Source organism: Mesoplodon densirostris, chromosome 2 (genome assembly GCF_025265405.1).
Source record: "Mesoplodon densirostris isolate mMesDen1 chromosome 2, mMesDen1 primary haplotype, whole genome shotgun sequence".
In the NCBI taxonomy this organism is placed as follows: domain Eukaryota; kingdom Metazoa; phylum Chordata; class Mammalia; order Artiodactyla; family Ziphiidae; genus Mesoplodon; species Mesoplodon densirostris.
Window position 1 is genome coordinate 43,032,209 of NC_082662.1, and position 20,646 is coordinate 43,052,854.

The window sequence follows — 20,646 nt, forward strand, 5'->3', positions numbered from 1 at the left end:
CCTTCAGTAAAAAGTGATCCAGAATGGAATTTGAGGATGTAGGATCCTAACCCTTTCCGTGCAGTGGGACAGCTGTTTGGGTTTTAACCTGAGTTTGAGGACCAGGATTAGAAAAGCGTTCACTGCTCTGCCTCTGGAAACTTGTCTCTCATGGGAGCCACAAACGTGCGAAGGAGCGCCTTTAATGCAGTGAGATGGGGACGGCCACAGGGCTGCAGGGGTTCCCACTTGACTGGGGTAGAGGAGCCGGAGTAGGGAGCTGTGCACGGTTTGAGCAGGAGAGGGATCTGGTCAAAGTAAAGCTCCAAGTAGGTTCACCTGGCACTGGTGCATCACTTAGGTTGTTTGATGAACGAAACCAGAGGCTTGCAGGCTTCCCTGCTAAGTTTTTGTCAGCCTTAGACTTTGGTTTTCCTCAGCTCTATTAGGAGCTTTTTGACTCATTTTAAAAGCAAAACAGGCTTATTTATAAATAATTCAGAAAATTCATTATCATGTGATGAAGGCAATGTCAGCCATTCCCAGCTCCATGCTATTAACGTTTTTATATTTTTCCTTCCTTTTCTCATTGTATTACATTTACAAATGATGTTGTGGCTTTTCTCTTCCTAATCATTGCATGAAGCTATTACTCAAATTATAAAAATATGAATTTAAAGAAAGCATTCCCAGAGCACAGCTCTTGTGCAAAGTGGAGGTGTGAGTGATTTCAGGATTAGGTCGGGAGGAGGGGACAAAAAAGCTGTTCCTGCCACTCTGACTGAACCCAGGAGCGTTGGCACTCAGTCAGGAGAGGAGGTGAGAGAGTAAAAGAGAAGCTTTATCGCGAGACAACAGCCCAGTTCCAGAGGGAGCAGAACTAGAAGAGGGGAAGGTGTGTGAGTGAAGCCTTTTCAGAAGGGGAAAAAACCCTGCTTCTCCAAGGGAAGGAGAGCAGCTCCTTTATTTCAGCCTCTTGCTCTGATGTTGCTTAGCCATTTCTCCATTTTCTCGTTATTCTTCTAATAGCACTAACGGTGCCTCCAGGGGATCTTTCCACACTTGAGTTTTGCAGTTTCCAGTTTCCAGCCCCTCCTGCTTCTTTCTCTTGCCAGGGGTCATCAGGGAGCCTTACCTCCCTCCCTCCGCACCCGCAATCCACCTGCCTTGCTAAAGGCCTCCATTCCGCTGAGGCATCTTTTCTTTGCTCTTGGCATAAGCAATTATTTCTCCTATCACTGCTCTTAATGCTTCCCGGAGAGTTAGCAGATCATTTTCTGCTGGCAGATATCACCCCACCCAGAAATGATAGACGACCTCCCTCAGTCTCGTTAATAATAAAAAGGCATTTTCTCTCCTCCCGCATTATGGCTGTAGTCAGAGCCGGTGTGGGAGTGCTTCCCTGCCAAGGTCAGCAGGGGTGACTGGATCACTGAATCCCTGAGGAGTGAAGAGAGGGGGTGGCAACACCAGTGGAAACGGGAGACCCATCTACCCCGGTTGTACCAGGCACTTTCTCTCCTGTGACACATTCCGTTTGGCTGCTTTGCTTCCTAGCGCCCTGTTAACTTCCGTTGAGTGATTAATTTCAGATACAGATGTAGGAGTTTGAGAGATGGAAATACAGTTCCCTTACTCTGCCCAGTGAGGCTCTTATGTTCCCAGTATCTTAAAGGTCATCCACAGTGTCCTGTGTCTGGGTTACAAAAGAAAATTGGGCAGGCGCATGTTACAAGGACACTTAAGTTTTCAGAAGTGTGTGGAATGAGGCTTGGAGGCTTAGCTGTCTACAAGTGTAAAAGATCCCACAGTGTGATGTGAGCTGCTTAAAAAAAAATTCAGCACACCCCAGGTGTCTTAGGAGAATTGTGGACTCCAGATCCCAGGAAACAGTGGTCCTTTCTTGTCCACTCTGGTCAACCCATCCCTGGTGTCTTGTCTCCATTTCTCAGCTCCACGTTTTGAAAAGACAAGATGCTCTAAGTGTTGTCCAGAGGCAAACGAGGAAGATGGCCAAACGGTGCTGCACTCACATATTCACTTCACAAAGGTTGCTTTTCCATTCTCTAGAGAAAAAAAAAAAGTGACTCTGAAGCTCAATCCTATATGTCAAGAATCTGGAAAGAGAATCTATGTGTCTACCATTTGCCTTGGGTGGTAGTGAGTCCCTGATTGTCAGACACAGGCAAATGGAGTCCTTAGGGGTGACTTAGAGGGATTCCTATACCAGGCTGGAGTCTGACTAAATGATTCTAAAGGTTCCTTCTAGCTCTGAGATGCTATAACTTTGTGTTGTTCCTGGACCTCGAGCTGTTCTGTATAGTAGCCACTAGCCATATATGGCTCTTTACATCTGAGTTTAAAATAATTAAAAGTAAATGAAAAATTCAGTTCCTCAGTCACACTAGGCATGTTGTACTCAATAGCCACCTGTAGCTGGTGGCTACCATGTTGGACAGCACAGATCTAGAACGTTTGCTTGATCCCAGAAAGTTCTGTTGGACAATGCTGGCCTAGAATATCAGCGGCCCTGGGGAATAAAGGATCACTTCTCCATGGTTACCATGAAGCCCCAGAGCAGATCAGCTGGTCTGTCAAAGGTCACAGAGCCACATCCCTCTCCCCTTCCCCCTTGCTGTCCATTCAAAAGAGCTCTGAGTTCAGATGGAGAGTCCGGTCCAGCTCCGTTAGAAACTACTAGGATGACCTTGGACAACTTAGTTGATTTCTCTGGACTTATTTCCTCATCTACAGAATGGTTCCTTCCAACTTTAAGTCTAACTAATAAAATATTATAGCGTGATCTCTCCAGCTTGGTAACTTTCCAGGGAAAGTAGCAGTTTGTGCCAAGTACATGGCTTCTATTTCACTGTCCACGATAGCCTGGCATAGTGGAAAGATCCCAGAACTTAGTCATATCCAGCTTTGTCTTGGTTCAACTGTGTGACCTTGGACAAGTACCTGACCTCACTGAGCCAGAGTTTGTCATCTAGAAAATGGAACTAATAATATCTCACTTATAGGTAGTCCTGACTTATAGTGGATTGCTTGAGTAATGCTCCCCAGCATGAAGATGATAGTGAATAGGGTTACCCCTAAGGTAAAAATGACGTGGGGAGAGGGGAAGACATTTTCCCCACCTACATGTTTCAGAGATACATAAAGAATGAATCTAAGTCTTACTTTGTGTAATGGAAAGTATCATGGAGCTTCCAAGTGGCCACAGCAGTCTTACCAGTAGAGCAAGATTCAGGAGTTGAAGTTTAGTGAAGAGACTCGGTGCCTTAAACCCTGAATCTGAGACCAGCTCTTCCGCTAACCAGGCCATAAAACCTTTAGCATATCTCTCCCTTCTGGGGGTCACTAGACAGACAGCAAGGTCCTCATACCAATAATCCCCCTTGATAATTAGATGGACTTTTTAAAAGAAGTCTTAAGGCACACGAATTCTATCACCACACCATTTTTTAAAAGAATTCTTTATCCAGCCTACTCTGTGCCAGAAGTACTCTCATGATATTCTTGGATACGCTTCAAATCTGTGGTTCCCTCTAGCTCCTTCTCCACATCAGAGTCAGTGCCTGGGAAAGGAACTAAAATGCATTCATTACATACAGTGTATTACACATTTTGTTTCAATTCAGAGAACGTTATTGTGCTCCTGCCCTACATAAGGCTTTGAGACTAGATGCCACAGAGGGTCTGCAGAGACCGTTAGAATGCTCAGACTATTTGGGCAGATGAGGTGTTAGCACAGATGGCTGTGATAGGAGGCAGGGTGTGATAGCTGCTGCCACTGAAATGTGTATCATCTGTAGAGTCCAAGGAGAGAGCAGTCATTTGTGCCTGGGCTTCATGGAGGAGGTGGCATTCAGGCTGGGCCTGGAAGGATGGGCAGGAGTTCATTTTGCCATGAGGATGAACAGATAGTAAGAACCAGAGACATTCTGTTTGAATTGAGGCATGGGGTGCTTAGAGGGGTTAGCAGGAGATGAGAGGCTGGGCCAGATCCCAGAGGGCCTTGGATGCTCAGGTAAGGAATTTGAGCTTCCATCACAAGGTGCTGGAGGAACACTGATGGTTTTGAGCAGCAAAAAGTAGCACAATCAGAACTCATTAGAAACATTACCATCAGGTTGCCCATGATAAAAGAATATCATATCAATCATATATCAGGTGGTGGGTGGGGGAAGTACGAGGAGTGGGGCCACATAAGCAGACACCTGTCCTGCCTGTGGGCAGGGCTGCGGCCACAGGCACAGGGGTGAGCTGATCCTCACAATGATAACTCTTGTTTCTAGGAGCCAACTGGCTTCTTTCTTCTTTCCCAGCTCCTGGTGGTGGGATCAGAAGTCCCAGGGAGGGTGTGCGCCTAGAAGGCCCTAGAAGCACCAGAGTCTGTTCTCTGCTGCCATCCTCCTGGCCTCTTTGGAATGTCTGTCCCCAGAGATCTGTTTGCTCTAGGGAGTTTCTGCTCACTCAGAGAGTACGGTGTTACAACAGACAGGGGAAAATCTGCAGCCTGATCTTCCGAAAGGAGTGTGTCTCCTCTGCTAGACTAATAGTCCTACATGTCAGGGACTGTTGTATTCATCTTTGTACCCTCAGTGTCTGGCATAAGGCCTAAGTACACAACAATTGTATCCAAGCCACTATTTATTGAGCACTTACTGAGTGCAGGGCATAGTGCCTAAGAATCATATACGCATTAGCTTGTTTAACGCTCTAATAGCTCTATTAGAAAGCTTCTAAACTAGGTTATTCAAGTGATATAGCTCAGAAAGTGTAAGTGACTTACCTCAAGGCTTACCATTTATAGCTAGTAAGTGATTAGGATTTAAATCTACATCTCTTTAACCCCCAAACTCTTGCTCTTAACCCCTGTCTCCATTCCAGAATAGATGCTCCATTTCAGTTAAAGTAACATAAATGAGAAATTCCTTGGAGTGACCTGTCTTAAAATATAGTTGCCTGATGCTCTATCACCTATCAGTGAGACCCACAAGATAAGGGGTGTTGAGGACAGGAAGGATACTCCTAGTGTGTGGAGCCAGAATAGAAATAGGAGAAAGTTGGAAGCTACAGGGGAGACAGGTTTGAACTCAGCAGAAGGAAGAACTTTCCAATAATCAGTGATGGTCAGTGATGGTGGAGGATGCCTCATAAGGTAGTGAGCTTCCTGTCTTTGGAAATGTGTAAGGTGGTTGGCCAGCTGTCTTACATCCTGACCTGAATTTTTTTTTTTTTTTTTTTTTTGCGGTATGCGGGCCTCTCACTGTTGTGGCCTCTCCCGTTGCGGAGCACAGGCTCCAGAGGCGCAGGCTCAGCGACCATGACTCACGGACCCAGCCGCTCCGCGGCACGTGGGATCTTCCCGGACCGGGGCACGAGCCTGTGTCCCCTGCATCGGCAGGTGGACTCTCAACCACTGCGCCACCAGGGAAGCCCTGCCCTGAACTTTTGAGGTCACCTCCAACATCAAGTTTCTGTGAAACAGATTTCAAGGATAATGCTTTCTGCTGAGATCACCAGCGTCACCTGTCACTCTTATTTCCACTTACCATGAATTATGGTTGTGGAGATTAGCAGTTTTGTGAATAGAATGCCTAGCTCGTGAAAACATCCGGTTAATAGTAGAGATCCTTGTCATTCAAAAGGGCCCAACAAATGACACCCCTGTTTTGTACATCCAAGTTTTAAACCAATTGAGAGATAAGGCAAAAAGAGAAAAACTTATGGAATCCTAAGTTCTTTATTAATGATTAAGGCCCAGATGGAATCCATGGACACAATGGGCTTCCTAACATGGAACCCCACACTTTGACAGATTGACATACTGTGTCACAGGTGCTCTGGACCCCATAGGCCTCCCCACAGGAGAGCATAGGCGGCTCCCATAGAACTTAGAGCCTGGAGTAGAAAGTGGGCTTCCGGCTGGCAGCTGGCTCCCAGAAGGGAGGGAGCAGGCAGAGTCTGAGGCACACATGCTCACTTCCCTTGTTGAAGCCTATTCAGAGCCACTGCCCCACTTCCCCAGAGAAGAGGGGCTGCAGGGGTACAAAGAGGCCTGGACTGTTACTCCAGGGGGCATATCCTCCGCATGGGAGGAAACGCCGGGCGTGGGAAACGAGTCTCCCCCGGTCAGGAGCAGCACTCTGTATTACACTCCCCACTTGTTTGATTACTTCCCTCACCAGACTGTGGAACCCTTAAAGCAAAAACTCTCCCAGCACAGGGCCTGGCACACAGTAAGTGTTCAAGAAGGGGAGGAATGAATGAACTCTCATCTTCTAATACCAGTGTTTTCCTAAAGAAGCCCCTTTCCTCTCATTTTACCCTCCTCATAGCACTCAAGATCTTGTCTTTATCATGCTTTGCAACTGCTCTCTTTTTCTGTACCGTGGCGGGTCAGACAGGGACCAAGGTGTTGCCCGATGACTCAGGAAAGCTCTTCCCCAGGCCGTGCTGTTCCTCCCACCCTGCCAAGCCCTGGCTGTGAGCAGGTGAAGGAACCTGTGAGTGCTGTGTCGCAAGGGGCAGCCCCAGCCCTGGTCCTGCTGCCCCATCTGCGATGAATGACAGTGCCTGCCTTACCGCAGACAACAGCCTTGTAAAGTCATTTTGGAAAGTGGAAAGTACTTTGTGGCTGTGAGGCAGTGGAATCTGTAGGAATGTGCTAAAGGAAATTCATGGCTGCCAAGTGATAAAGGATGATCCAGACCCCCACCAGTCTGATGGAGGAGGACAGTGCTTTATAGGCGCTTACTGGTAGTGTTCCAGATGTTTGCTTGTGTGGTAAAATTGGAAGGTGTGTCCCAATGGGGGCTAGTCCCAGACTGACCCACAAAAGTCTATCTGAGTCATCACATAATAATATTTACCAAGTTGATACTAAATTCTAGGTATGTGCTAGACACATTAAGTCTGTCGTCTTAATTCTTTACAATAACCCATCAAAGGAGACTTGTTCCCCTTTTTACCAGTAAAGAAACAGACTTATCAAGATCAAATTACTTGCCCAAGGTCACAAAGCTAGTGAGTACTGGAGCAGCCCATGTCTCATAAGCTCTGTGCTGTACTGTCAGTCTTGCAGAGAGTAGGGGTTACTGTGAGCCTGCAGGGATGGGGAGGGATAAGGAGTTTGGACTGACTGTAAATCTTCCATCAAGATCATTTGTACAGTCACCTGCCTTTGGGCCACCCTTACCCAGAGAGAGAAGGGTCATCTCCCCACTCCAGCTCCTGAGCTCCAGAGCAAGATGGATGCGGGCGTAGAAATACCAGTCTTGTTTTCAGAGGTGCTGGATGAAAGAAGTGAGCAGGATCCTGATGGTCTGAGGCACAGTGTTCTTTAGGGCACTTATTCCAGCGTTGGAAGCCTCGGGCTCTAGTAGGGTTAATAAGCCAGCAATGGCGGACTCTCTGGAGGGACTAAAAGTCAGCGATTTTTTAAGAAATGTTTCAGCCTAACAAAGGGCCTGATACCTGTAGTCACTCAGTTAGGGTTTAATAAATGTATGAAGAAACTTGAAAAGTTTCGATACTGGGGCGAGCATTTGGATGTTGAATGTGGGAAGATCCTTTTCCTGTTGTTTTTCGCCCCCTCCCACTTCTGCAGGTTTCCTAGACAGGGAGCTAAGAGAGCAATAGACCTAAGTTTCCAAATAGAGGAGAAAAACTAAGCGGGATTTAGGCTTGGTGAACGATTGAGGTGCTGTTCACCCTAGGGATGTGTCACTGCTCAGTGACTGGGGTCTGTCACAGTAATTCTCCCTCTCTGAGATTCTGCCTCTGTCAGAATCCCCTTTTGGGGAAATGGTTTTGGTTCTGTCATTGACTTTCCAGTTCCAGCTCCTTTTCCCTAGCCGATCTGTCCCCAGCCTGCTCTCCCCTGTACCCCAGCTCTAGCTGCCCAAAAATAAGGGGATCAAGGTCATTACTAAGCATTGTGCATTTATTGGGTGCCAGGCAGGCACTGCACTAAGCCCTTGACCTTCATCATCTCTTTTGTCCTCACTACAGAGGAGGGCTATCGTCAGGCCATGGCTCCCTGACCCCACCACACACTGTGATACGACCTGCATCACCACCGGTCTCACCTCAGCTCTGTCTCCTGCCTGGCCCTTTTAACCCTTAATTAAAAGGGAGACTAAGGCTTCCCTGGTGGCGCAGTGGTTGAGAGTCCGCCTGCCGGTGCAGGGGACACGGATTCGTGCCCCGGTCCAGGAAGATCCCACATGCCGCGGAGTGACTGGGCCTGTGAGCCATGGCCGCTGAGCCTGTGCGTCCGGAGCCTGTGCTCCGCAACAGGAGAGGCCACAACAGTGAGAGGCCCACGTACCGCAAAAAAAAAAGAAAAGGGAGACTAACTTCCCCTTCTCTATGTTCCAGCCCCACATATACAGCCCTGGAATGGCACACATCTTGGGGCATTATGATCATTGGTCCATATACGCACCATTCTTCCATTCAACTTATTTATTGAGTACCTGCTGTGTGTTGTCTGTTGCCCCTGTTGGACTTGGAAGTCCTTTAGGGCAAGAGACCATGCCTGTTCTTGCTTGTTGTGTATCCCCAGCATACAGCACTATGCCTGGCTCATAGTAGAGCCTCAGGAAATGCTCGCTAAGAGAGACCTCTACATCTAGTTCTCGAACAAGATTTAGTCCTTCCAAGCCCTGATACTGGAGAATGGGAAACATGTCTCTTAGCTCTTAGCTTAGTAGGACAACACAGCTATGACTTAGTAGGAAAACACAGAATGCTTAGCTCTCAGCGATCCCCTTAAGTGGAGGAATCCAAGCTGCAGTTAACCCAAAGAGCCATTAATGCCCAAGTCATTCATTATGATCCGTGGGTGTTCATTCACTCTTTCAGTGGGTGTTAAGCACCCTGCCTGCAAGTATCAGGCTCTGTGTTGGGAGCTAGAACCACAGAGATGAATAAGACACACATACACAACACATGACCTCAAGGAGCTCAGCAGACTAGATAGAGAGATGGAAAATCAAGGTCAGATGGCCTAAGTACCATGGGTGCGGTTCATCGAGAGCACTGCGAGGGGGGTTTTTAGGAGGAGGTAAGATTAGGAGAAGCTGTCTAGAGAAGGTGGCATTTGATCTGGGCCTTAAAAAGAACAGGATTAGGACCTGAGGAAGTAGGTGGAAAAATGTTCCCTGTGAACAAAAAACATAGAGGTGGGAAGGTATGTTTTTGCGGAGCATGAAGATCATTCAGACAATTAATTTGTCAGTAATTGGCAGAGGTGAGACAAGGGTGACCCTCATTACCATAGACATGTCACTGTGATGTTTTTATTTCCCTCTTCCTACTGCTCCCTCCTCATGCCTAAAACATAGTTCTGCTAAGTTATAACCTGAAAGGACAGGGGTAGGAGAACCTTGTGTAGAGTGATGCCCTGTCCTGGCAGTCACATGGGATTCTGGGTCCTTCAGTCCCCACCCCCAGATACACACACAGGGACCCTCCATGAAATGGCCTCTGTGCATGTTATCCATGTGCTGGGAAGGAGCCTACAGAGGCCACCCATGAGTTTCTAGAAGAGGTAAGTGCTCAGACTAGCTGCCTTGCTCCATCGGCAGGAGGAGGCCAGCAAGACAGGTTAGTCACTCACATCATTTTATCTGTTGAGTCAACATCTATTTTTAGGTGTGGAACCCAGAAGGGGACCTGGCATCTCTGCATGGAAAGGGAGAGGGTGACATGGGTGAGGGGGTCTGCTCATCCTTCACTCCTCTTTGCATGATCCGCTGCTAGGCCCATTCTCAGGTGCAAGGTCTCCTTCCCTGCTGGAGGTTCAGTTCCTAATGCCAAAAGTCCAGTTTAACATGTATAATTCCTTTTGCAAACATGCTTTTGTGTATGCAGAGCACACATACACACATACTCACTCACTCACCCTTATAGTCTTAGCAGGTCCTGTGAATTGGTTATACCAATTAAATAAAACTAAAAAATGCTAATAAGGCATATAGGTCCCTTCCTGTCCAACATTGTCGGATGTGCTCCGAAATGACTGTTTTCGTCATCTATTCTGAGCCATAACCGCCCCAGAAATAGCTTTAGCAGGAAAGTGCTTTTGTTAGACTAGCTGTAAATTATATTTCAAACGTCTGATGTTGTTTTCTTAAAAAATAAATAAATAAGTAAATGAAAGTCTAAAATTAATGACTGCTGGGGTTTGCTTTGCTTATGTGTACTGCTACAGATTTGGCTTCTTGCAGATGGAATTTCAGATCTGTTTACACTTCTGTGTTAGCTTTTTGGGGGAAAAAAAAAAAAAAGCAGTTGAGAGATCCGGGAGGACAGATTTACAAAGTCGAACTTATTCTAACCATCGGTGAGGCTCACTTCTCTCTCCACTGCCCTCTCCCTCCCTCCTTTCCATCGTGCCCTCATTTTTTTTTTTTTTTTTGATTGTGGTTTCATCTGCTCCGCCTCAAAGTTAGAAGGCAACTGGTTCTTGCAGATGTTATGACAAGGTCACATATCCAGTTTCGCAAGCAGATGTTCATTCAGCCCCATTTCACCAGCACTTTGTCATTCAGCGAGAGCAGACCTTGTGGGAACAGACTGGGACAACGCAAAGGATGGGACATAAAAATATCTTGCAGAGAAACTGATCGCTTTTATGTGTTCAAGAAGGGGATGGGGGTGGGGCGGGGTTGGCAAGGAAAGAAATCTGCAGAGCAGAATTTCATGGGGTTTTTTTTTTTTTGGTTTTTTCAAAGATTATTATGTGTTGGATACAGTAAATCATCTATACACCCACATCCAGGAGGTACATCTTCAGAACTCCATGCGTGGGTAGTTCTGCATTTAACAGCTGCCATACAGCAGCTAGTTTGTTCTGCACTTAGAGACCCTTATCTGTGCATTTGTTTTAAGTTATCACCAACTCGCCTTTTGTTCCTCTATTGCTGTTCTCCTGGTTCTCATTACTATTACAAAAGTAGCTAAAAATCTGAACTACAGAGTCATTTGAACTGACACTGTGAGTTAGAATGATAGACGCGGGGCCGTCATCTCAGTTGTCGACTCAGTCTCCACTCAGAGGGTGTTGCCTGTAATGGATTTAGCACCTCTTGCCTTTTCCTAGGTCTCATATGCCCGTCCAAGCTCTGCCTCAATCAGGGATGCTAACCTGTACGTTAGCGGCCTTCCCAAAACCATGACCCAGAAGGAACTGGAACAGCTTTTCTCACAATATGGCCGTATCATCACCTCACGAATCCTGGTGGATCAAGTCACAGGTTAAGTATTTTTTTTTGCCATTATTTTGTGTCTCAGTGTCACCAGCCAGTGCCTTGTGACCCATAGGAGCAGAGGGGTAGTGGTTACTTGGGGAAAAGGATATGGGTCATGAGTAAACAGATTTTTGACCTAAGAGAAAGACTTTTTATCAATCAACTGCCGAAATTTAAAATGGGCCATCTTGGGAAGTAGGAGATCTCCATCGTGGGAATTGTTCCAGCAGCAGCTAAACTACTTGGCAGAGTTGTAAAGAGGATTCAGCCATCAGGCTGAGAGGGGGGCTGAATGACCTTCAAAGTCTCTTTCAACACTCAACCAAATAACATTACTTTTGTATGTGAAAAGAGCCGATATGTATAGCTCTGTCTCCAACGATAGCCTTGTAAAGTTAGAGGCAACCGCAAACTGCCTCATTTCACACCTGAGGAAACAGAGGTCCAAAGTGGGGCATGTGACTTCTGTCCAGTTAGTTAGCAGCAGTGCAGGTATAACCCAGGATCTGGTGCTGTGATACTTTGGCCATCATAAAGAAAAGCAACCGCCACCACCACCTGTCAGTAAGAAAGGCACCCAGGTTGCATTTTTTTTTAATTGGAGTACAATTGATTTACAATGTTGTGTTAGTTTCAGGTGTACAGCAAAGTGAATCTGTTGTACAAATACATATATCCACCCTTTTTTAGATTCTCTTCCCATATAGGCCATTACAGAGTATTGAGTAGAGTTCCCTGTGCTATACAGTAGGTCCTTATTGGTTATCTGTATTACATATAGTAGTGTGTATGTGTCAATCCCAGTCTTCCAATTTATCCCTCCCCCCCCTTACCCCCAGGCTGCATTTTTGATGACAGAAGGTTTTCACCTACTCTAATTTAAAACACCCCCTGGGAGCCACTTAGCATGTGTTTATCATTTGACTATTGCCACAAACCCTCACTGAAGGCAGCTCTGCCCCAGACGCTGCGCAGAGGGACACCAGTGACCAGGGATGAAGGTGGCACAGTCCTGCCCGTACAAGACTCCAGTGTGATGAGTACCTGCTAGGGCTGTCCGTTGCCCAACAAGAGCTCAGGAGAAGGCGTGCTGTGCCTGGTGGGCACTGTTGGGAAGGAAGTTTCCATCAAGGAGGTGATGTTTGAACAGAGTTTTGGAGGATGACTTGCAGTTATCTGGCAAGAAGGAGGGACAGAGCATGCTAGGTGGATAGGATGTATCCTGTAGAATAGGTGGATAGGACATACCCTAAGGCGTGGAGTTGAGGAAGAACATAACCTGTTCAAGGAATATCTGGCAGTTCAGCATGGCTGACATGAGGTTCAACAGGGGGTTGGGGCCAGATCATCAAGGGCATTAAATGCCACGCCAAGAAGTCTGGAATTCGTCCGTACGCAGCATGGAGCTATGGAAGGGATTTTTGTGGGTTTTGTTCATTTGTTTTTCTGTGTTTGGAGTGGGGAGCAATGAGGAATAGGTACCATGCACAAGGTAAAAAATTGAAAAGGTACAGAAAAAGTATAAAAGATGTTTTTAAATGGTATAATATGGTCAGAGTTTGCTTTTCAAATAGATTATTTAGTTTCCAGGTGTGGTGGACACATTGGAGGACTAGAAACTGGACAGTGGGTGATCAGTTACAGCAACTAAAGGGAGACCTGAGACCTGAGCACGGTGGTGGGGGGGTGTGGGCTGGAAGGGACAGATGAGAAAGATGCCTGTGTTCTGTGGGTAAGAGTCACAGTCCAGGGCCATGATGGCAGAAATGCAGGCAGGTGCATTTTGATGGGTGAGAAAGATTCAGGAAACCAGGCTCAGCCCTGGCCCCGCAGGTGGGCTGAGTCCCCAAGGAAATCCATGGGACCCAGCGCATCTCTTCCTGGAGATGTTTACCAGTTTGGTTTGTTCACTCTTTATCAAGGCTCTTTCTCTTTCCCCAGGAGTGTCCAGAGGGGTGGGATTTATCCGGTTTGATAAGAGGATTGAGGCAGAAGAAGCAATCAAAGGACTAAATGGCCAGAAGCCCAGTGGTGCTACGGAACCAATTACTGTGAAGTTTGCCAACAACCCCAGCCAGAAGTCCAGCCAGGCCCTGCTCTCCCAGCTCTACCAGTCCCCCAACCGGCGCTACCCTGGCCCACTTCACCACCAGGCTCAGAGGTTCAGGTAGGCGTGCCCACAGGGGAAAGAGCCCTGCTACACGAGTGCCGGACAAGAGCCAGGGAAGCCCACGGCCCTGAAGCATGGGGCGGGGTGAGAAGCTCTGCCTCTAGGAATCACTGTGGGAAATTGCCCCCAAATCTCAGTTTCCACCGGTGTAAAATGTGATGATTGGACCAGATGCTTTTCTAAGCCCCCTTTCAAACTGTGACTGTGATTAATCTTCAGATTCTTTGCTTGAAACGAAATTTCTGCATTTAACCAAATAAGAAGGTTCAGTTTCAACAAGAGTTAATCACAGATAAGTGACCACATTCAGCAGTTTAGACTTAAAGCTAAGGCAGTGGCTTTTAATAAAGTCAAAGAAAAGAGCAGCCCAGAAGGCACATCCTTGCCAGAGGGAATGGTTTGGTCTGCCCTCCCCCTTCTTCTGCCCGGTAACTCTGTTGGGTTGGTGGGGTAGAGGGGATCCTCTCTTCTGTGTTACCTTTACTCTGACATTGTCAGCAGACTCCGGAAAGACAAGGAGGAAGACTTTGTCCAAGCCTTACTAGTGTTTCCTCTGGGTACCCAACCCCCAGGAAGCTCCAGGTGCAACGGGGTGTTCCCCTTCTCCTGGGACATTTCTGAAAGGCAGATTTCTCTCCATGTAGGCAGTCCAACCTTGACCATGTAGGCAGTCTGACCTCTGTTATGCAAGAGATAAGAATGTTCTTGACCTACCCATAATAATTCTACATAATTATTTTATTCCACCTATGTCCCAACTTCCCTTTAATGAAAGGGTCTTTCTCTTTTTCAAACATCACATGGGAAGATAGTAGGCCCTTCCGTCTAGCCACAAGGAGGAGAAAAATCAGCCTCTGGAGTGTACTCCCATGCCCCCTGAACATGAAATGGTTAATAATCTCATGAAGAGTCCAAGTCATCTAATTTTTACTTTGTGTGAGAGTACATGCAGTATTTATGTAAAAGAACCTTTCCAGCAGCCCTTCTAATGGTGGAAACTATGGTTACTGCTGCCCCGTGATGTGAGTAGCTTATCCCCAAGTAAGATACTGAAGGTGAAGGAGATCATAACAAAATGGCAGTTTGCTGGGAGGTGCTTTCAGGTTGTAAATAGTAAGCTAATTTTTTAAAAATCTGAACCCTCAAACCTCCCCCCCCATCAAAAAAAAAATGTGTGTGGTAAGAAGATTTAGTTAAAGTAGCCAGGCTAAGAGAAAAGATCCATTCTGATATGCATGATGTGTGTGCTTATTTTGTTAATCTGAAGCAGAGACCTTTATTCATAAATTTCATTACAGTAAAAGGTGAACAACTTAAGATGCCACCCCTCTTTAAGAATGTTCACAGCACAACGTAAAATAAAATCCTCACAAATGTTCTGACAGGTGGGGGGAGTGGGATTAATTGAGACCTTGAAAGAAAGGAAGGTTCATTAGACACTTGCTTTAAACTCTAGCATTGACCCGAACATGAATTACTTTAGTCGGAGGCAGGAAAAGGGGAAACTACCAGCGGATAGACTCCTAAGCACTGGGGAAAGTTTTTGAGCTTTTCTTCTTTGAAAATGGAGCATTCTTATTAATAGTTCCATTGAGCGATCTTGCCATCTGTGAGGCATTAACCCAGAGACCCTCCTTCTCTTTGCAGGCTGGACAATTTGCTTAATATGGCCTATGGCGTAAAGAGGTAATTAAAACTCCACAGATTGCCAGATGTCCGTGTTGGCACAGACTGGGGCTAGAATTTTTTTTTTAATTCACTAACTTTACTTTTTTTTTAATTCTTCCTTTTTCTTCCACCAGCATGTCAAATTCTCTTTTACTTTCAGACCTCAGTTGGTTTTGTTTCTTTTAGGGCACACAAAGTGTGTTTGTGTGTTTCACTTTTTCTTTTATTTGCAGGTGGGCTTCTCCTATGGTTCAGGTGCCACAGCTACCAAGCCTTTGATAATCTGGTCCTCCGAGCGGCTCCCCTAAGAGGGAAGGCTGTGACTCTTTGCCAGATGATTTTGCAAACTTGCAAAGCAACTGTTTTACATTAGCAATGCCAAGATTCAGTTAAGAGGGCAGATTCCAGCAAATCAAAATGAGAACATTTTGCTAATCATCCTATGATTGTCAGTGGAAAAATTAGATTTCGGACTACCAGCCCTGGCCAAAGCATGAATAAGTGCGTGGATGACCTTATGACTCCCGCCCCCAGCTCAAAGTGCATTTCAGGGCCCAGCCTGAGAATGAAGTGTATCTGTGTGCACCTCAACCAGGGGTTTCTTTCGTTACAGGTTTTAGCAGTTATTAGCAATCCTCCCTTGGTTATATATGTATGTATGTTTTAAACTTGCTGTTTCTTTTATTTAAAACCTTTTTGTGGTGTTAAGGTTTGGGGGACTTTCTGAATGTAGTCACAAGGGTGTTCCAGATCTAGTCTGAAAACTGAATCTCGGGAGGTTGGGTGCTTTATGTCACTGTGTCCATGAGATTCCCACGTGTACTTTTGATAAGCCCCACTGAGCTGCTAGGGAGATAGCATCTTCATCATCCTGCTCTGTAGAGCTGCACACTTTAATTCCCCTTCCTGCAGTCAAGGGAAAGAGATGTGGTCTTGAATAGTCCAAGTCACACTCCCTGTATGAGGCAGGCCTTTCACCACTTGCTGTGCATGGTAGGTACCCTGCTCTGGAAACTGGCACACAGTGGAGAAAGTAACTTGACTGTAGACTTCACTGTCAGGGTGCCAGCCTCTTGAATCTCAATCCCAGCCCCCATGAGGGTAACTGTGAATTATCTCCACGTGTCTAGCATACTGTTTGCCTGTTCCCACGCATTTTACACTTTTTCCCAGCTCTGTCCCATACCTTTGCTCCTCTTGAACTTTTGTGAGATTGCACCAAATATTGTGAAGCGAGTGATGCTTACACATAGATGAGGTCAGGGAAGACAACTGCAATGCAGCATGCACACTGCCATCTCCTCCAGTTCCCCACCCATAGTAAACTTCACAAGTTGACAAGAGCATTCTCTTTTTCCTGTTAAACCCAGATTTGGATCCAGAGTCCTTCCTACCAAAGTGCTCCAGGTAACATTACCATCTAGAGTTGAGGCTCTCCTTGAAACCTCTTTGCTGGCCCTGACTTTGGCCTTACAATATATAGCCGTTCTCTACCTATAAACTGAAAGACTCAGTTGGAGGAGTTGACTCAGTTGACTCAGTTGGAGGAGAGAAGGTTGAGAAGACAATGTTCAGAAATAATGCAAATAACGATTAGACATGGGTTTGCCCTTCTAAGAATCTGTACCATGATGTTTTTGGTTTTGTCCTGTTATTTGTTTTTAAGTAAGAGAGAAGACTGACGTAGTGAACAATACCAAAAATAATATGCTGAGTCGTTATGTTTAGCATATCTTCAGCGGCCATTTGATCATCTAAATTTTAGTTAGATACACAACTATTCTTTCATAGGACTTTTGAATCTCTAATAATATATGCGTATTTTTAAAATATTCCTAAATGACACTTTATCCATTCACTTCCCCAGTTTTTGCTTCCTCTCCTCCTATCCCCCACTTCAAAAAAAAAAAAAAAAAAAAAAAAAAAACCTAACCAAATGAAAAACAAGGTACTAGTCCGTGTATAGAGTCAAAATACCTGTATGAGTTTGGTATAAAGTAAAATGTTAATAAATATTTTTTCTGCTGTAGGCACTGGTAACCTAATTGTTTCATCTGATGCATTCATCATGAATCACATACATATTTTATCAGATGGCGAATAGAATCTAAAGGATTGTTTTTCTTTTCAAGATTACGTGAAAACTAAGAAGATTTTGAAGCCTAATACAAAAGTAGTTGTAATAGGACAAATAACAGTTTTCTGCTTTTCTGATGTACAGTGATCAAGATATATAAGTGCATACACCACTTGAAATCTCACTCCTGTGATGCTTAGAAATGAATTCCAGATAATATAACATCAAGGAGTGATACATCTTTATTATTATTGCTCAGGGTTTTTTTCAGAACTCTTTTGAATAAATGCTAAATGAAACATAAGCCACCCATTGGATTAATAACAATGGGTGTATCTTCATGCCCATAATATCTAGAGATCTCATGTATCTCCATGCCTGATAATACTGAGAGATCTTTGACAACCGTTAAGTCAAGGGACTGCAAAGATGGTAGACTTGAGCACTTCTAGGGCCATCTCCTAAACTGCCTTAAAAAATAAATGAAATGTCCCAAGCATCGACCTCCACCAGTGTTATTCACCTATTCAATCAATAAGCAGTTATTGAGTGTTTTCTACGTGTCATGTCTGTGAGATTCCCATGTGGGATCCACTGAATAAATAAGTAGAGCAAAAGGATGAATGAAGTGGGGCCCCTTCTCTGAAGAGCTCACGATCTATTGTGGGGAAGGAGGGTGAGGGTCAGAGTGAGATACCTATGAACATATACTTGGTAATATGACAGAGACTTGCTCTGGGAGTTCTTCGTGGTTTTTAGTAGTTGACCTAGGCCTTTCTCTTGGCATATACGTGCCTTAGCCAGTCTAACTGTTCCCATTAGAAGAAATGCCACAGACATTAGTTTTTGTATTTTGGTTTTCAAACCCTGAAGACTCTCCTGCAAACACTCACTCAGGCCTCTGCCCCATGTCTGTGTCTGTGCATCTGTGTGTTATCCACGGTCAGACTGATGTCTGGACCAGTCCCCCCTTCTGCTTGTCCCCCCAGGTTCTCCCCAATCACCATTGACGGGATGACAAGCCTTGTGGGAATGAACATCCCTGGTCACACAGGAACAGGCTGGTGCATCTTTGTCTACAACCTGTCCCCTGATTCCGACGAGAGTGTCCTCTGGCAGCTCTTCGGCCCCTTTGGTGCAGTGAACAACGTCAAAGTCATCCGTGACTTCAACACCAACAAGTGCAAGGGATTCGGCTTTGTCACCATGACCAACTATGATGAGGCAGCCATGGCCATTGCCAGCCTCAACGGGTACCGCCTGGGAGACCGAGTGTTGCAAGTTTCCTTTAAAACCAACAAAGCCCACAAGTCCTGAATTTCCCATCCTTACTTATTAAAATATATATATAAATATATACGAACAAAACACACGCACGCACACACACATACACACGCACACACACAAAAGAGAGAGAAACAAACTTTTCAAGGCTTATATTCAACCATGGACTTTATAAGCCAGTGTTGCCTAAGTATTAAAACATTGGATTATCCTGAGGTGTACCAGGAAAGGATTTTATAATGCTTAGAAAAAAAGAAAAAAAACACAAAAAAATACCTTTGATGCATTGAATGTTCTTTCATAGCTGTCGTTGTTGACTATAATATACATAGATAGCGACGTGCAGGGATTTTTACCCAGCCAGCTAACTTTACTACCTTCCTTGAAGGTGGGTCTTTTTAAGATGACCATTCGCTCATTTGAAGAAGAAAAACAAAAAACAAAAAAAAATAATAAAAATAAAACAATTTTTACAAAGTAATGGGATTCAAAGAAAGAAAATAAAGATTTTTCTTTTTTGTCAAAATGTTGATCCAATCAGATTGGTTAAAAAAAAAACCCACACAAATTAAAGAGGAATAATAAAAATTGCAAAAATTAAAGAAACTTTTGCAAATTTTTTTATTTTTCCTTTTTTCTTTTATATCATGTGAACTAAAACAGTCTTCTGTTAGGGGATGGGGGCGAGGGGGATACCTGATGACATTAACAATTTAATAACATTAACGTTGCCAAAGAGGTGGTCTCTTTGCTGAAAATGGGTTTCAAGAAAAATCTATTTTTATAAAATATAAAGAATTTTTACAAGAGAATCTGGATTTGAGAAAAAAATATTTTGACTGGCTAATTTAGGGGAAATTGACAACTTTGTCGCGTTCATACTGCACTGGTAACTTTTTAGAGATCAAGATGTGTGTTTTAAACTGGATTCGTAGACTGTTTTTTGAAGGATGGGCTATAAACAGATGATCTTCATATCTTTTCATAGCATGTAATAATAATAAAAAAATTATTAATTACTAGGGGAAAGGAGTGTTCATTCTACCCAGGGTACCACAGTTCCCCACAGTCAAAACCCAAAAGCAAGGAGATGAGTTGAAAGACAGTTTTTCTTTAAGTCATCAGTATGGGATGTCAGCAGAACAAAATTAAAAAGATTAATTTTTCCTTTTGATCTAAAACTTCCTTAGTTTGAGCAGTAGGTGCTACGAAATTATTTACATATCTTAGTATCATAGTTAAATGTAATGTGTTTAGGAGAGGAAAACAAAAACTACATTTGCTTTAAATTCATTAAGGAATTTTCAAATTCACTTTGTAGCCCATGCTGATAGAATTGGGCTGTGTTGGTACATTTGAAACACTGTTTATGTTGCTTGAAACACTTATTTATTTAATCGCAGATGTGATGATGCCTATGGCCGAGATCAAATATAGCTAGATTGGCTAGACTACTTATTTGTTTACTTAAACTATGGGAAGAAGCATATTATTGTGTCATTCTGTTGTGTGTGTATGTGTATATACAATATAAATATATATATATAAAGTTATTTTTTCTTTGGGTTAATTTATTATAAGTTGTAACACTTGGCTAGTTTTGTTTGTATATGTCTTAAAATGTTTTCTTATGATATTTAAGTGACAGTTAAAGAGGTATCAAGGTAACTTGTGTAGAACTATTGTTTGATATATTGTCATGTTTGTTGTGAATATTTTTTCTTACTGCACAGTAGAAAAATAAAAACAACTGGGTCTTTATTTTAATGTAATTCAGATTGGGGAAAACAAAACAGAGCTAAGGGAACAAAATGACTGAGGGAGCATTCTCCCACGTCCAGTGCACTGATCATTTTAGTATATTTGTGCTTTGTACGGTTATATATTTAAAACAAAAACAAAACAAAAAAATACAAGGGTTCATGCTCTTCCCTGGGTAATAGAAACAGTTACTCGCTATGCATAATCTAGTTGATAGTTAAATTTGCTATTGCTTTTCTTGTCTTGTTATATACAATCTTTTCAATACCAGTTTAGTCTTAATGGTAATAAAACGTTATGGTTATTTATAACTTGTGCTTATTTTGTGCGTTTTTTCTCATGCTGAACCCACTAAGTGCATGTAGACAGAACTGTTGTTTTCACACTAAAGAGGGAAACTTTGTAGTAGTAGCCGTAGTGGTAGAGAGGTAACGAAAACC

General features: G+C 44.1%; 1 protein-coding gene across 4 annotated transcripts in view; it reads left to right on the forward strand.

The window, feature by feature from the left end:
• The window catches only part of ELAVL4 (ELAV like RNA binding protein 4), a 153,315-nt gene extending 133,312 nt beyond the window's left edge, over positions 1-20,003 (forward strand). For 2 of the 4 annotated variants that reach the window (XM_060083358.1, XM_060083348.1), the window contains exons 4-7: positions 11,099-11,252; positions 13,188-13,413; positions 15,064-15,102; positions 18,109-20,003. In XM_060083358.1, coding sequence (XP_059939341.1) covers positions 11,099-11,252; positions 13,188-13,413; positions 15,064-15,102; positions 18,109-18,478 — 789 coding nt within the window. In that variant the 3' untranslated portion in view covers positions 18,479-20,003. The remainder of the gene's footprint in view (positions 1-11,098; positions 11,253-13,187; positions 13,414-15,063; positions 15,103-18,108) is intronic. The other 2 variants (XM_060083367.1, XM_060083376.1) reach the window with 2 other exon arrangements.
• Positions 20,004-20,646: the final 643 nt, after the last annotated feature.